Consider the following 18,138-nt stretch of genomic DNA (forward strand, 5'->3'; position numbering starts at 1 on the left):
CCCTGCTTGGGTTCACTCTGCAGGTCGTGGCCTACTTCTGTGAGAAGACAGACATGTTTGTTAGCAGTGACTAGAACCTTTTCAAACATGCTACCATTCAGCCATGTTTCCACCATCCTGTGCATTACATCTGGTTGGTTCGTCTGGGACTTAAATACCATCTGAAAAGCTGTAAGACATACAGTTAGTGCACAGACTTCAACACTGACAAAGGACTGGAAGCTGGACTCTGCCACTGCCCACTGGAAGGACCCCTCATTTTTCACTCTACAAAATGCAAATAATAGCAGCAGAGAATCTGGTACAAATGAAATGCAATTAGGCACTACTATATTGGCCACTCTTTCAAGGTGGTCAAGGACTTCACATACTCCAAATTTTTCCACATTGTTCTCCATCCCGTCTTTGTGTCACCTCAGTGACTGATGAGCATGCTGCCCCTCTCCACATGCAGGTCATGGTTGGAATGTTAAATCAGGGAGCCCCATGGCGGAAGGAAGCTTCTCTCCCAGACAGACACCACTCTACTGATCATGCCTGAGTAAGGCTGTCCAACAGTTACAAGTTCATTTAATCACAGCAGTATCCAGTGTACAGTTCCCCATATTTCTCATTAGAAATGTTAAAGAAACTTGGTAAAATTTACATTCTCTGCCTCTGCACAATCTGCTTTGGGTATGACTTGTTATCCATAGATTCTTGGTGGACTTCTAGGAGGGCCTTTTTTTATGTGAATGCTCACAAATTATGTTTGACGAGCCATTTGGGAATCTTTCCTGCAAACGATATCAACATCGTAAATTTAAATTGTATACAATTTGTCTCATTTCTCTTTTGCAATATGACATTGGTCTATTTCAGTCTTTGGCATACCTTGCTTCTTCTCCATGATTACCAAAGCAGGCTGGCACTCTCACTTGCAAACAGGTTCTATTCATCTGGGCCGAGGGAGCCTGAACTATGTGAGACAGCTGGTAGATCTCTTATCACCTCCCTCCATTATGTGGGTCTTTAGCTCCTCACAGAACAAGGGTGTATGAAAACCGCATGGGATACACCAGGTAGTGAGGTCATGATGAGTATGTCCAGCAACAAAGGCAATTAAGTTAGAAAAGGCATTATCTCACAGGGTCTGGCTCTTCCAAACACAATGTGCTCTTAGTCTTCAAAAGTGCACAACCCTTTGCAAACCCACAAGTTTGGAATTATGATTGCTTTTGTGTGTTGGGGGGGGGGCTGGGGCTCTAAACTTTCTTTCCACTTTGGTAACCAACCATCATAGTGAATCATCTTTCATGAGGAAATGGATTTTATAATCACTTTGTAGGAGTTGCTGTATGTACCCCCAAGGACCACAGAACAATAAATACTGAAGACCGATGCCAGGTGGTCTTGAGGCTCAAGCCCCAGGAGTGGTCCAGCTTCTCAGAGGACACATGATTTAATGTGTGTTGCCCCAAGAAGTGACCAGGGTCCTGGGCTTTAGGGCTCACTGTAAACCTTCAAATTCCAGAATTCCACATAGTGCTTACTAGTCTTCTAGACCTTAGGCAGTATTTTGGAAAATGTGGAAAGAGAAAATGATGCCTTTAATAACAGGTCCCAAAGTGGCTGACTGCCAACTCCCTAAATCCACCAACAGGGCAGCCACAGGAGGGACTCTTCATATACATGCCACTGGTGGCAAGGATGGGAAGCAGCCATCCTTAGGACAAGCACAGTCACTCATGCATCACCTTCTGCCTCCAAAATGCATATAAAATCAGAATGGGGGTGGGGGGCAAGAGAGGAATACCAGCATTTCTAAGCCTCAGGCCAAGGACCTTCATCTGCCCTTTGAACATATCAAAGACCGCTGCTTTGGGGCTTTAGGGAGCTTGAATTTTCTGCTCAGTGCTCCAGTCCTGCCTCTTCTTTCCATCTTCTACATGCTAAATCCCCCATTTCATAGGCAAACCAAATTCTGGTTGACCAGTGTGTTTCCCAAGAGGCCTGTGGCCACCTGAGAGTTTGGCTTTCTGGAGGTTGGACAAAGATTTACTAGGTTTTATGATGGATCAAGTTAGATGTTTAGACTGGAGTGGGGTCTATTTCAACAGACAGGATGGATGGTGGCTGTTCCAAACATGTCTTCAAAGAAAGCTGGTGTCCAAGCTACAGAGGAAGCTGAGTGGGAACCTAGAATCCAGCTCTGGAAGCCAGTGGAAGAGCCCTTGGTGCATACTGGCATGACACAGGAGGTAAATAAAGCATGGGAGAAAAGGAAGGATCACAGAAGAAATTCAAAAACCAGAGCAAGGAAGCTATTTGAAAAACTGCCCCATGGCGGGGGGGTGGGGGGGGACTTACAAATGAAACAAACAGTTTTTCCCTTTAAGGCCAGCTGGCAGGTACGGTGTGGCATCCAGCTAGAAGCAGCACTGCACTGAGATGGTGTCCACAGGATGGGCTCCACTCTGAAGTGCTTTAACAGCTCTGTTTAACTGTCTCATGCACAGGAACACCTGGGTGCGTCTGATCCTGGCATTTCTAACTGGCTCCCAGGTGGTGCAATGCTGCTGGGCTTAGACCACACTCTGAAGAGCAAGGCGCTAGCTAGATGTACTTCTAGGTGTTTCTCTAGGCTCCTCCTGGTGCAATGCCACAGTGGGGCTGGCCCACGCTTCCCTGCCAGATTCTGGACTGGGCATGGGATAGGGGAGTTTTAGGTGACAACTGTCAAGTCAGTAAGGACAGTTCAGGTAGGGACAGAGGGGGTTAGGAAAGGAGTGGGGTTTCTGGGAGCTTGCTCTGCTGATGAAGCCAAACTCTAAGTGGAATAGACAGCTAATAGCAAGCTGGCCTCCTTTGTCTCCCTGCTGTTGGAACAGTTTCTGCCTCCCTTCGGTAATCACAGAACATGTGCTGCAAAGATGAACAGAGCTGGGGCACCTGAGTAGCTCAGCTGGTTAAGTGTCTGCACCTTTGGCTCAGGTCATCATCCTGGGGTCCTGGGATCAAGCCCCAGGTTAGGCTCCCTGCTCAGCCTGCTTCTCCCTCTCCCTCTGCCTGCCCCTCCCCCTGCTTCGGCGTGCTGTCAAATAAATAAAATCTTTTTTAAAACAGATGAACCTTTAGGTAATCCGGGAGCTCCCCCTGCCCCCAGAGCCACTGACACAGTCAACCATAGGTTTGTTAGGTGTTGCTTACCCAATGAGCACATGTGCTCCTGCTGGGAAGGCTCCTCTGATGGGAAGCCAACTTGCACATCCCTCTTGGAAATGGGAAAGGCTCCTGTCATCTGGTCCTCAATGTGTCTGAAGCTGCTCCAAGGTAGCCATCCTACTGGACCTGCCATGTCCTCATTGTGGGGCCACCATTATCAAGCCTGACTTGCAAAGACCATGACTGTTTCTTGCCCCTCCTTCTCCTTAACAGTCTACCCAGTTGGAAGCTGGGGAAGCCATGGCCATGCTGCAGGCACAGGTTTTCCTCCCCAAGTAACACAACCCAGTATCCCAGGGTCCAGCATCTCCAGTGACTATATACCCAACCCACTCCATTGCATCAGCATCTCAGGGGCTTTGACCATCCTGATATTGTTCCTGGCTCAGTTCAAAACTGACTGAGCCCGAGCCTTCTCCTTTGCATTCTGTCTCCTGATCCTAATCATCAGTGAATATCAGCGAATCACTGGCCTTGCTTCACACTTGCCCCCTCTCAACACCTCAGAACTGTGGCTACAATTACTAAGACCATATCTTTGAATGCTTCCAGTGACTTGCTAAAAAAAAATTATGACATCCCTCCTTCTATATCCATCTCCTTATTTATGTTTTGACTGAGATGGGGCTTTCCTAGATCCTCACATGGGCCCTGAGCAACCATAGTGCTCTGCTCAGACTTTAGAAACAGAGGGCATGCTTTCATAGCTCCCCCAGACCCCTTCTGCTCGTCCTTTCTGATGCCACATCTGGCAAAACCACCATATCCACACCCTCCATGCCTGCAAATGGACAAGGATGAGAAGGGCTCTTTCCTAGAATGTGCTGCTGACAGCACTGGTGGCAAAGTTCCCAGGGTCTTGAGACTGCAGCTGCCCTCAGGTCTTTAGCCTGGACTATCCCATCAGCAGTGGACAGTAGATAAATAAGGATTTCAGGCATGACACCAAATGCCATGGCAGAATCGTGGCATCTTTTAGTGAGCTTGGGCTGCTATAACAAAATGCCATAAACTGGGTGGCTTATCAGTAATGGAAATTTGTTTCTCACAGTTCTAGAGGCTGGAAGTCCAAGGTTGGAGTGCTAGGATGGTTGGGCTCTGGTGAGGGGCCTTTTCTAGGCTGCAAATGTCTGCATTCTCTTTGTACTCTCGTGGCAGAAATAGAGCTAGCTGGTTCTCTGGCCCCTTGTTATAAAGGCACTAATCTCATTCATGGGGACTCCACTCTTATGACCTAAGCACCTGGTAATCCCATTAGAATGGGGGTTAGATTTCAACATATGAATTTGGAGGGGTCATGAATATTCATTCCGTAACAGAACATTCCATCTGTAGAGAAACTTGCATCTTATACCCCTGCCACCTCCCATGGTCCTTACAAAACCCTAGCCATACTAGTGGAAAGTGTCTTTCTGGGTAAAGGTAAGTAAATCCAGTTACCAGGAGACCCACACAGGGAGGTCTGGGCCTCAGCACAGGTCTGTTCTCTTGTGTAAGGGGCACCACCTCATGGCAAGAGGCCCTGCTAGAAGTCTCCCATTGGCCACTGATAAGGGAGGGAACCAGCCAACTGCAAAATGAGGCTGAGAGGACTATGGATGTCCCTTCCTGCTCTGAGAACCAAGAGAAAAGCCATTTCGGTGAGCCTGCCAGAAGCTCTGGCAATTGAACGAGAAAACTGGATCCCGTCTCATTCCTGGAATAGTCTGTAACGTAAGGAAGTTGTGAGGGGATTTCGGAATTTGGTTCTTCAGCCAAACTCCACGTTCCTCCCATCTCCTCAAACGCCATCTCCGACAACAGTCTTTCAGGTAAGGAAATCCACCCAATAATTAAATGCAAAGAATTCCTGGGGTAGAGACAGACACTAGTGACAGCTTCTGTTATGGTAATGACGCTCTGGGGGCCGCGGACGCTCCAGATCCAGCTGGAATTTCCATCAGAGCGATAATGTCCAGCCAATAGCTGTGCAGACTGGCTGCTCCGAATGCAGGTGGGATGACATCTGTCTGCTTGCTGAAGAGCTTTTAATGCTTTTCAATTTGTGTTCTCCTCCCAGGCATCGCCTGGGCAGGTCTGGGAAGGCTGTGCTCAAGGTCCTCTTAAGGACAGTGGCTCTGTGCCTTCCAAGCAACTGGAACAAGTGTTCTCTCCCCACCTTTGACTCTGCATCAAGGATAAGAGTGCAAAGGAAATCCTGGTAACTTCTGTGCAGTTCTCCTTAAGGCAGGGCAGTGAGAAATCCCAGCTTAAGGGCAGGAAAGCCATGTCAACACAGCCATCAGTTACAACCTTCCTTGTGACTCTGGACACTGAACCCATTCAAAAATCACACACGTCTGAAAGGAACCAGAAGAAAATTCTGCTGTTATGAAAGCCATGCTCAGGGCCATGCTGAGTGGGCTCATGGAAGCTGTGTGGGGTGCAGGTCAGCACCATTTCTCTGAAGTCCCAGATCGTCCTAATTCAGTGAAGACTTGAGGACGAGGGTGGCTTGTGGATTAATGTGCAAGGACCCCACAGTTTCCAGCAGCAAATTTAAAAAATAATAATAAAGCAAAAAGGAGCGAGGCCTAAATGTTTTGTCCAAGTCTGGAATTTGGATAAGAAAGCCGCGCCCTGCGGATGCTCACACACCGGCTTTGATCCAGGGGCCAAACACCGAGGAAATTGTACTCAGGAATCACTCCAAGCTCCTCTATGTGAAACCTGAGAGCCCTGAACACTGCTAGCACCACCAGCGACCCTTCAGTCTGGAGGGGGAGGCTGCGGGAGGCCATGGGAGCTGAATGGGAACAGAAAAGAAGACCCCGAGAACCAAGGGGAAGCCTGTCTGAAAAGCCAGCATGGGACCTGCCTAGAACCAGACCAGAGGCACCTGGGCTTCCTGCAGACCTCCTGGGGGATAGAAACCCCCCCCCCCAAATTAACACATCTATCCTAATCCCAACTAGAGCAAAAGCATACTTCCCCTCCCTCTGGGGTTTCTAGACAGTTATAACATTTCCAGAAGTCCCCTCTCTGCTGTACCTTCTTCATAAGGCTGGCCCATCTAATGTCTACACTATGCCTACCAGACTGAGGCCCCCAGACAGGGGCAGGGCAACAGTGGTGACTGCTGGGGCCGTCCACTGGCAGGTGATCTGGCTGATCACATCTGGCCTGCGTTCACTCTGCATCTCCCCCACGCTGCACCGGGCAGCTCATTCTTCATACTGATCACAAACAGTCCTCCTCATCACACATCTGGATAATGGCTTTCCTTACTTCCTGTCCTGGGATCAAGACAATTCTTTTCAGATTGAACTGTGATGACTCTTATTATAAGAACATTTCCCCCAGAAGAGCTCTCTCCTCCCCTTTCCCTCTGCTGCCCAGCCCTCCTGAGACACTTGTCCACTCTCTGCCCATAAGCCACGATTCTCAGGGATGGGATTCAGATGGCATTCTGTGCTGTGCACCAGGCAAGCAAGTCCTCAGGCATGCGTGAATGAGACATCCTTCCAATATCCACTGCCCTGAACTCATTTGCAAGCTGTCATGTTCTGGCTGGAAACATCCAGAGTGCCTGGATCTAACTTCTAAGGAATGCCTGTATTGGAGGATACCAAGCTTCACATGGGACCTGCCTGGTGTGGGACCCAGGAAATTTAACAAAAATCCCCTACCCCTGGACAAGCAGAGCAGGACTAACTCCATTTTGTGCTACACCCGCCATCTCCTGTATGACCCCCACATGACCTGCTTATTGCTTAAGGCGCTTCCCCCACCCTAGTCAAGCCGCTGAGCACACCCTTAACTGGAAATCGGCTCGCTCATAAAAATGTAACCCCACCTTGTGCCCGCCAAAACTGCGCGCCAATTCCGACCAGAGTGATACGCCAGTTCAAATGGGTCACTATAGGGTAAATTGTGATTCAATTGGCCACTTGGGGAACAGAATAGAGAATCCAGAAGTGGACCCTCAACTGTATGGTCAGCTAATATTCGATAAAGGAGGAAAGACTATGCACTGGAAGAAAGACAGTCTCTTCAATAAATGGTGCTGGGAAATTGGACATCCACATGCAGAAGAATGAAACTAGACCACTCTCTTGCACCATACACAAAGATAAACTCAAAATGGATGAAAGATCTAAATGTGAGACAAGATTCCATCAAAATCCTAGAGGAGAACACAGGCAACACCCTTTTTGAACTCGGCCACAGTAAGTTCTTGCAAGATACATCCATGAAGGCAAAAGAAACAAAAGCAAAAATGAACTATTGGGACTTCATCAAGATAAGAAGCTTTTGCACAGCAAAGGATACAGTCAACAAAACTAAAAGACAACCTACAGAATGGGAGAAGATATTTGCAAATGACGTATCAGATAAAGGGCTAGTTTCCAAGATCTATAAAGAACTTCTTGGGATCCCTGGGTGGCGCAGTGGTTTGGCGCCTGCCTTTGGCCCAGGGCGCGATCCTGGAGACCCGGGATCGAGTCCCACGTCGGGCTCCCGGTGCATGGAGCCTGCTTCTCCCTCTGCCTGTGTCTCTGCCTCTCTCTCTCATGCTCTGTGTCTCTCATGAATAAATAAATAAAATCTTTAAAAAAAAAAGAACTTCTTAAACTCAACAGCAAAGAAACAAACAATCCAATCATGAAATGGGCAAAAGACATGAACAGAAATCTCACAGAGGAAGACATAGACATGGCCAACACACACGAGAAAATGCTCTGCATCACTTGCCATCAGGGTAATACAAATCAAAACCACAACGAGATACCACCTCACACCAGTGAGAATGGGAAAAATTAAAAAGGCAGGAAACCACAAATGTTGGAGAGGATGCGGAGAAAAGGGAACCCTCTTGCACTGTTGGTGGGAATGTGAACTGGTGCAGCCACTCTGGAAAGCTGTGTGGAGGTTCCTCAAAGAATTAAAAATAGACCTGCCCTACGACCCAGCAATTGCACTGTTAGGGATTTACCCCGAAGATACAGATGCAATGAAACGCCGGGACACCTGCACCCCGATGTTTCTAGCAGCAATGTCCACAATAGCCAAATTGTGGAAGGAGCCTCGGTGCCCATCGAAAGATGAATGGATAAAGAAGATGTGGTCTATGTGTACAATGGAATATTCCTCAGCCATTAGAAATGACAAATACCCACCATTTGCTTCAATGTGGACGGAACTGGAGGGTATTATGCTGAGTGAAGTAAGTCAATCAGAGAAGGACAAACATTATATGTTCTCATTCATTTGGGGAATATAAATAATAGTGAAAGGGAATAGAGGGGAAGGGAGAAGAAATGGGTAGGAAATACCAGAAAGGGAGACAGAACATAAAGATTCCTAACTTTGGGAAGCGAACTAGGGGTGGTAGAAGGGGAGGAGGGCGGGGGGTGGGGGTGAGTGGGTGGCGGGCACTGAGGTGGGCACTTGATGGGATGAGCACTGGGTGTTATTCTGTATGTTGGTAAATTGAACACCAATAAAAAATAAATTTATTATTAAAAAAAAAATTGGCCACCTGCGTGTGGACCAACATGACTGTGCAACTTTCTATGTGTGTTACAATCCCATTGGCCACTGGCCCCTATAAAGCTGCTATGTCTCTTAGCCTCGGCGTCCAAGTCCCTGCTCTGCTGTGTCGGGTATATTTGGACCCAAGCTTGAGCTTGTAAATAAACCCTTGTGTGTTTGCATCAGTGTCAGCTCCTTGGTGGTTTCTAGGATTCACAATCTTGGGCACAACACCTGGAGCCGAGGATCCCACTTGTTACAGAGGCAAGAAGGTAGAGGAGGCCAGAAAACAACAGTGAAACCCCTGAGTCCTGTGAGCCATGGTTCTCTACCCCAATGTACTGGGACTTGCCTGGAGGGTCTTCCTTAGCTATTTCTCCCCAGGAGGGCAGGTCCTAACTGGTCTAGGGTGAAGCTCAGGTCACTGGCACTTAAAAATGCTTCAGGTGCTCCCCTTGTGAAGCAACGTCCAGGTGTCACCTGCCCCATGTTCCCAAGCTTCCCTGAAGAGAGCGTTTTTCAGAGGCCACAACTGGAGGTAACCAACCGGAGGAGAGATGAATTCCAGAACAGAAATACCTGAGAAAGGGAATATGGAAGTCTGAAAAAAATTCTGAGGAAGATCAAGTGGGGAGAGTCCCCACCCTAGTATAGGTAGCAAGAGCCCAAATAGGGGGCGTGACTTTGAGACCCACCTGGAGGGCTTTCTTGGGACCCACCTGGAGGGCTTTCTTGGGTGGATTTACTTGGGTCAGAGAGGTCACGGAGTTTGGGATGATTCAAGACAAGAATTGATCTGGCTCAGGCTTATCTGCAGAGCCTCCTAAATCCAACAGAAGCAGAGATTTATTTTCTGCAATAGAAACCTCTTTGTTTCTACATATAATGATATGTTCTTTTTTTTCCCTCCTGTGTGTGGGTGGCCAAGTGTGCACCACATGGTTTCCCGCCCCCCTCTCAGCACCACACCTAGAAGGGCCTGTGTTTAGACAATCCCTGAGAGCTCTTGGGCTTACCTGATTGAGAAGCAAGCTGCATGCATGTCATTCTGGGTCTCCTCAGGCCCCAAATGTCGAGACTGTTGAGACTCAGCTCTGTGTTCTCCTGCCCTCCCACCTGGGCTAGGGAAGGCTCTTGCCCAAGTACCTCCTCTGGGCCTGATGACCCCACTTCCCCAGAGAAGAACTTTGCCTCAGAGAAATAAATGCTTGCTTCTCGCTGTCCCTCTTTCCCTTTAAAAGTAAATATTGATAAACATCTTGGACACTGAGGTCTCCCACAAGGCACCCTGTCCTGGTTTCTTGAGGGAAAACACCTGGGCAACACTGGCCCAGCTGGGCTGTGTCTCTCAAGGAATGCCCCCCCCCTCCACTTCATTAATTCAATTATAACCAGTAACAGTTGTCAGCTATAGCTCTCTGGAGAAAGAGAGGTCCATCACGGCCATCTTCTTGCACTCAGGATCTATTCCCCTCTCCTGGTCACTGCAGGATGAAGTAGTCCCCTTGTTTTTACTTGGGTTTCTCAAACTATCATGGAAAGACAGGGAGACAGCTGCCTTCCCTACCACATTTCTGTTCACTAAATGAACCAAAAAATAACATGCAGATACCTATTAGGCAGGGTTTTATAGGTAAGGAGGCAAGGTCATGAAGGCTCATCAGAAAAGCTCAAAATCAGGGTGCCTGGGTGGCACAGTTAGTTAAGTATTTGACTCTTGGGTTCGGCTCAGGTCATGATCTTGGGATGGCAAGATCGAGCCCTGTGTCAGGCTCTGCACTTAGTGAGGAGTCTGTTTAAGATTTTCTCTCCCTTGGGATCCCTGGGTGGCTCAGCAGTTTAGCGCCTGCCTTCGGCCCAGGGCATGATCCTGGAGTTCCAGGATCGAGTCCCACATCAGGCTCCCTGCATGGAGCCTGCTTCTCCCTCTGCCTATGTCTGCCCCCACCCCCCGTCTCTCATGCCTAAATAAATAAAATCTTAAAAAAAAAAAAAAGATTTTTCTCTCCCTCTCCTTCCCCTCAAATAAACAAATCTTTTTAAAAAAGAAAAACCTCAAAGTCACTATCATCATGGCTTCTGCATGGAGCCAACTCATCCTCATGGCAGAAACACAGAACAATTCCTCCCAGGTCCTCCACCTTGACCACAACGAGGAACTGCAAATCTTTCAGACCCACCCAAAGCCATGGCTGCAGTCTTTTCCACCCTACTTTTTTTTTTTTCACCCTACTTCTTTATCAAGTAATCATCAGAAAGCTGTTAATCACAGCTAAGGTACTTGAGTTTCCTAGGTAAGACCCTCTTGCTGACTCATTGACTTTCTTCTGCAACTAGCATGATGTTGATGGTCCTGTCTTTCTTGGTTGGCAGCTATCTGAACGTACCTTGTTTTTTTTTTTTTTTTTTGTTTTTTGTTTTTTATATATAACAAGTTTTCTTCTTATTACCCCTCTCTTGGAATGAGGATCCTTACTTTAATACTCCTGATGTATGAGTATATTATCATAGAAGTGATCCCAAATCATTTAAAGTAGAGGCTGGAAATTTTAAAAAAGTAATACTAGTTTCCTAACCTATAAAATAAAACGGAAATACTACCCATCCCATAGAATTGGTTAACAGCATAATGACTGCACAGCATCTAATACAGTAGGTGTTCAATAAATGAGATCTGATCTCATTAATTCCTGTCTTAAGCAGAATTATTGATATTACCATGGCAAGAATTTTTCATGTAATTCATAATTCAGAACCCATTTGATTGCAGATTGGATTGGAGCCAGTTTATAGTACCAAATAAATTACTTTTGAACTACAATATGTAAAATATGGTGAGACAAAGACAAAGAGACACAGAAAGAGAGAGAAAAACACAAGTCCAGGACAGGGTGAGTTAGTTGCTAAAAATGAGCCTGACATTTGCTTTGTATTTTCTGACAGCCACAGCAGGAACAAAATCAGGTTAACGTATAATGACTCTCATTGTCTGATAAATGCAATGTGTAGCTCACATGGATAGTGAATTTTTCTCCTAACATTCAGAGCTGGAGTAACTGCTTGCACTGATCCTTATATGACATATACCGGGTAAGCTACAGAGCAGCCATACTTATGTGTGTCCATGTACAAAAGCACATACAGATCCTTCAGAAGACAGGTTTCTCTTTATCAGTACTAAATGGTTAGAGACCACTGGGTGAGTCCCCTGGGGACCTTCTAAGGGTAGTCTTTTTCATTCTCTAAAGTTTTCACTGAGAAATTTTCTTGAAGAGCGTAGACCAGTGGCTCAGGTCCACTGAGAACATCATCCCATCCTCTCTTAGTGCACATGTACTTAGGGAATAAGGAATTAAATGATTCCATTCTGTCCCCATATATGCAACAGCTTTCAGGCTTTGTATCTGTAAGCAGCCTGGCCAGTGCCTTCATCAAGAGGCTCTTGCTAAGCCTCCACACAGCCTTGTCTGTGGCTTGAGCCTGGCTGACCAGAGGGTTGCAGATGGAGAGAATGTGGCTTCATCCCTGGGGGACCTGCTTCCCACTGCTCGCACATAATCAGAGACAACAGACTTCCCTGGGAAAACCATAATCGCCCAACTAGGGGCAGGGCCAAATGGTCACAGAATTTATTGGCTTTGATTAACAATTAGGTGTTTGTTTTTGTAGGTAATTAGAGTGCAAGAGCAAGCTATAAAGAGCCCTTCAAGAAACTGAAGCAGACTATAGCTAAAGGCTACTGGCATTGGACTGAATCTCACCATTCATCTCTGCAGACCCCCTGCGCTCAGACGCCAGTGGCTCTGCACAATTGCCTAGGTCATCAGGGAGAAAATGGCCCTCTGTGTTCTTCACATCCAAGGAGAAAAGCTTCTACATAGCACGTGTGTGCTCACATGCGGGTGCAAAAAGCAGTCCAGCGTGGGTGCTGGCACTGGACGCTGCATGGAATCTTGCAGTTCATATAAATAGATGTATTCAAAAGTCCACGACAACCCACATGTTGGAAAATGTTTTGACAACTGCATTCTCAAACCCATTAGGTGGTTAATTCTGAGGAACTAAGACAGACCGGCTGGGTCATTTTGCCAAAAGGCGAGAAGAGAGGATGTTTGCCAAAGTCATACTGATTTATGCTTTTCTCTCAGCAACCATCCTTGGCTACAGGTTTGTACATGCTTTTTTTTTCTTTAACAAATCAGAAATATGAATACATATTTGATTACAGTTTATCTTTAAAAATTATTTCCTAGTAGTATAGGCAAAAAAGTGTGGGCAAAGAGTTGTCACGAATATTTAAAAATACTGTCGAGATAAAAGAACTGTGTACTTAGTGATAAGTGCTCATTTTGCCTCTTTTAGCTGATGGCATGTTATTTCTGCCTTAATCCCAGGAAATATACATAGGATTATTCTCACTCACTGTACTCACATCATGATACTCAGTAGGCACAGAAAAGCTAACTACCAAGTCCATCTATAGGACTGAAAAAAATGAGAATGGGACCAGGTAAAACAAGGCAAAAGCATATATATATATATATATATATATATATATACACACACACACACACACACACACACAACACACACACATATATACACATACACACACATATATAGAGCCACAGATATAGCTAATCCTAGAGGAAATTGCTTTTGTATTTCTCCTTACAGACTGACTTTACAGAAATCAGAAGTTTGAGTTTACATTTAGGATCCCAGGCATCTTACTACATAGGTCATTAGGAAACCTTTATATTTTTTCACCAAAAACTAGGTTTCCATTTAACTTTGTTCCATCCAACACAATACAAATTTTCCTATTGTTCTTCATGCTCTGACCTCCTTGATTTACGTACTTATTTTTTAAGTTCTCATGCAGTTGTACCACAATTTTTCCTTCAGAGAAATACAAAACAGACCCCTACTGCAGGAGAAATAGTAAGCCCTCAGGCCATAGTTTTAGAGTCGGCTGGCTCTCTGATGCCTAAGACTTCCTGCAGGTGATCTCAATTTTGGTCCAGCCACCCAACCCCTCTGACCTGCTGCTTCCTTCCCCTGTAAAACCAGGATGCTGCCTCAGATCCTTTCCACAATGTCTTTGGGCTCTGAGGGTCTATGGCTGTCCCCTCCTCAAGGGAAGAATTTCCATGTACAAAGGCAGTAACTGATAATTCTTTAAAACTAAGACATTGAAGGGCATCTGCCTTTGGCTCAGGTCATGATCCAGGGGTCCTGGGATCAAGTCCCGCATCGGGCTCCCCATAGGGAGCCCACTTCTCCCTCTGCCTATGTCTCTGCGTCTCTCCTGAAGAAATAAAATCTTTAAAAAAAAACAAACAAACAACCCAAAACCCCAAAAAACTGAGACACTGACATTCTGCCTTTGGACAGTTGGACTTTGAAACCAGCTTTCAAGGAAATAGAAAGTCAACAGTCTGAAGATAAATCCCATTATTTGACTGATAGAGTGAATCACAGATCATGCTGGTCCAGGAAAGAAATGCAACCAAAGACGACACTCCGAGAAAAACCCCTTCCCTCTGGAGTGTGTGCACTAAGAGTAGTGTGCTCTTAGTGCACACATGAACATGAAATTAACATTTGACTCACAGAGACCATCTGTTCAGTAATCTCTCCAGTTCCCTGAAGGGCTGGGACCCAGGCGTGCTGGCCTAGGTCTGTGTTACAGAAGAAGCAAAAGTATGTGGCAGCACTGTTTCAAAACTTATGGAATTCAAGCAGAAAAAAAAATATATTCAGCAAGGAACTGGAAGAGGCAGAACAACAGAGTCTGATACTTACTTGTGGCCCAGCTCGTGAGCGATGGTAAAGGCCAAATTGAGACCATTGTCTTCGGCAAGCACACATTTCCTCTTAGCACTGCACACACCTCCTAAGTAAGCAATCCCTGTAGCAGAGACACAAAACACATCCTCTTCAGAACGTGGGAGGCCCTGACCTCGCTGGGCAAGTCCATATGGTCAACAGCACGCATGATGGGAGAGAGGAGGGGCAGATGGGGACGAGGATGTGGCCACGGGGTTGGGACCATGGTTCCAGAGCTCTTGTGTGGGACGGGCTGGCGTGTAACGCTTTGGGATTCACCGAAAAATAATTAATGGTAACAATCACCACACCATGGAGATCTCCCAAGCATTTAATGTCGGGCAATGTGTTGTGTTTACAGACACTATCTAATTTAATCCTAATGACTCAGAAGGTTGGTAACAGGGAGAGACCAAGGCTCAGAGGGGAAAGGTAAGGTGGATTGGCACGCGGTGCTGGGATGCTGTCCAACTTCACCATCTAGGGCTGGGGTGAGGCGAGGCTGGCAAGGCAAGGTGCCCAGTGTGAAAAGCTGAAGGAGGGTCCCCCACACATGCATGCCCAGAAAGGGAGGGGCCACCTTCCTTCCCTCACCCCACTCCAGCTCTGCCAGGGCCAATGCTCTCAGGGTGTGAGCAGGGAGTAGAGAGAAGCAGCGAGGCTCACAGAGAGCAAGCCCAGGAAGGCTGTGCAGGATATGCAGAAAAATGTTTCAGGAACCCTTGGGAGAGAATTCCTGAACCAGGACCTGGAGGGAGGGAGAGAACCCTGAAGAGTGAGGGCCTGGCAGGAGTCAAGAAGGATGAGCCTCATGGAGCGACTCACTCATCTCCACACATACCTGTCTGGGGTCCTCTTGCCTCTGAGATGGGAACTGAACCCAGGCACATAAGAGGAAGGCAGACGAAGGGGAATGGTGTGAGCAGGGGACAGGAGGCTGTCCCGGGAAGGCTGGAGGACAGATGGGTGTTTTCTAGGAGAGGAAGGTTATCCTGGCAGAAAGGTGTGTGAATGACAAGAGGGCCTTGGCCAGGCACATCTGAGGGATGCACAGGCCACCTGTCTGCAGGCTGCCACTCTCCACAGCAGCTCTCCACATGTCCTGTCAGTTCTTGCTATCTCTGCACCCTGGACAGGCATCCCTCGCAACTCAAGTGTCCCCAGAGCTTATCTGAATGAAAGGGGAGTCCATGGACCCTCTCCCATCTCACCCCTCCCCCGGGCTTGGGACAGAATCTGAGAGAGGACTAGAATCATCTGCACTCCCTCTGCCTGGAGCATCTAACTCCTTAATACACCAAGAGATGGATGAATGGGTGGTGGCACAGGGTGGCTGGCGGCTTATACAACTGAGGTGACTCGGGGTTCCTCTTGCTGTGAGTTCACAAGGGATGTAGGGTGGGCAGGGGCTCCACTGGCCCCATGACCAGGCATGTGCTGTCCAGTGACCAGATGGACGGAGGCTCTGCAGCCAGACTCCACCCACCAGCCCTGTGCCTTGGGACCGACTGTGGCCACGGCCGCAAGAGGTGTCTCTTTTCTACCCACGACAGAACCAACTGCTGCTGAGTTGCACACCGCTCCATTCAGAGGGCCCCTTTCACTAATGTGCAGTAGGTGCTTTGGAAGTGGACACTGGCCTTACAGGCACAAGACTTGGGGAGGTAAGGAGTTGGCAAAAGCGGAGGGGAAATGCACGGGGGAGTTAATTAAAAATAAATCTCTTTCCCTGCTACCCCAAAGGGACACCTATTTGGTGACTTCAAAATCAAATGGAGGTGGACCTTGGCCTCCTGGAGTGCTCTCCATCCTTCCTCTTGATGCCCCCTATGAGCCTCTAGACACACAGCTACCTCGCCCCTGGCTCTGCTCTGCACGGAGATGCTGCTGCGGGTTCAGCTCACATTTAGCACCCCAAGCTGCCACCATAGCACGTCTATTTTTATTTTAAAACATGCAACATGCTTGGGCAAGATTGAAGAATAAAAAAAGGAAGGAAGGAAAGAAGGAAGGAAGGAAGGAAGGAAGGAAGGAAGGAAGGAAGGAAGGAAGGAAGGAGGGGAAAAGAAATGTTTTTTTGTTTTTGTTTTTTTTGTATGTTTTTTTGCACGTGGACATCATAATCCAGCAATGCAGACTACTGGAAGGAGAAAGATGACAACCAGAAAGGACATGATCTGGCTTCTCGGTGCCTTCAAGGTCATTATTCTGGTTTTGTTTAAAAATGTTTTGTGGGTTGCTGCACCAAGTCCAGCAGTGAGTAGCTGGAATGCTTCTACATAGCTCCGATGGTATGTGCGTGTAACAACACACGCACACACTCGGATGCACACCCAGTAGTGCTCTCCCAGCCCAGGCTGCAGCCTCCTGGGTCAATGAATCAACTGGAACAATCAGATGTGCACGCCCCCGGGAGAAGTCATCTGGTGAGTGGGGAGAGGAGGCATCTAAAGACAGCTGTACTGAGCCTGCTGTCCCCAGAGCGGCTGCTGAACCAGCAGACGTTGATGCCACACAAAAACATCCCCTGGCCTCTGCTGCACTCAGCTCCCCGAGCAGGCAGTCCTGAGTTTCCACTCTAATTAGGTAACACGCAACGTTAGGAAAACAGCTAAGCAACGAGCCTTCCAATAATTGCATTTTAATTTTTCCAAGGCACAGATGATCTTTTTTTTTTTTTTAACGAGAAAACAAAGGATCAGTTTATTTATGAGAAATGTTCTCGCACGAAGGTGGATTATGGTCTAGTGCTTTTAATGACGCATTCTGATCACGAACAGCCTGGTCAGGAAAGTGAGCAAGGCAAAACGTGTAAAAGCAGATGGCCTCTGATACAGAGTGAAGGAACCTTGTGCATTCATGACCCAAGGTGTGGAAATGCTTAGAGCTCATGAAACAAAGTCTGGAGAAAATCCCAGGTTGTTGTAAAAGAGCTGCAAGGAATACATGGCAGTTAAGCCATGAGCTTCCATGAGAATCAAAGCCCATCACTATTCCTTGTTCCCTGGAAAGAATGGAGGAGCAGGGAGCAGTGGAGGGTATGCTGAAGCTATGGCACCACTGGGACCTTCCTATGTCACTGGAATTCCCTACACAGACAGCAAGACTCCAGAGGGGTGTTTTCCATGTATTTAGCATTCTATGAATTAAAATTCTCCATCAAAAAAAATCCTAGAACTTATTTTTGAAATTTTAAAAACATCAATTCCACATGTTTGCAGAGCTCCCTGGAATAGAAAAGGGAAGCAGAAAGGCAACTGAAATTTATTAGGGTCCTCTCTAGGGGCAAGCACTGCTCAGAATGGGTGACCATACCTTATTCCATGGGTATGGTTACTGGCCCCATCTTATAGGGAAATGGAGGCCCAGTAACCAGTTATATGCCTGACAGAGCCGAGACTCAGATACTATGCAGGACTTTTTTTTTTTTTTTTTTCAACACCAGTGCTCTTCCAGGCAAACCCAGGGCCTCTTTCATCAAAGCTTTGGTGACCAACAACAATGAATCATCTTTGGGGGTTTCAAGGATTTTCATAAATCTTAATGTGTTTATGCAGAGATGTGGGTGGGATAAAATAAAGGTTTCAG

At 47.0% G+C, this 18,138-nt stretch overlaps 1 protein-coding gene across 4 annotated transcripts in view; it reads right to left on the minus strand.

The window, feature by feature from the left end:
* ADAMTS17 (ADAM metallopeptidase with thrombospondin type 1 motif 17) overlaps positions 1-18,138 on the minus strand; it is a 325,031-nt gene that overhangs the window by 178,778 nt on the left and 128,115 nt on the right. For all 4 annotated transcript variants that reach the window (XM_055326445.1, XM_055326443.1, XM_055326444.1 and 1 more), the window contains exon 8: positions 14,527-14,632. In XM_055326445.1, coding sequence (XP_055182420.1) covers positions 14,527-14,632 — 106 coding nt within the window. The remainder of the gene's footprint in view (positions 1-14,526; positions 14,633-18,138) is intronic.

This window comes from Nyctereutes procyonoides, unplaced genomic scaffold (assembly GCF_905146905.1).
Source record: "Nyctereutes procyonoides isolate TBG_1078 unplaced genomic scaffold, NYPRO_anot_genome, whole genome shotgun sequence".
Taxonomy (NCBI): domain Eukaryota; kingdom Metazoa; phylum Chordata; class Mammalia; order Carnivora; family Canidae; genus Nyctereutes; species Nyctereutes procyonoides.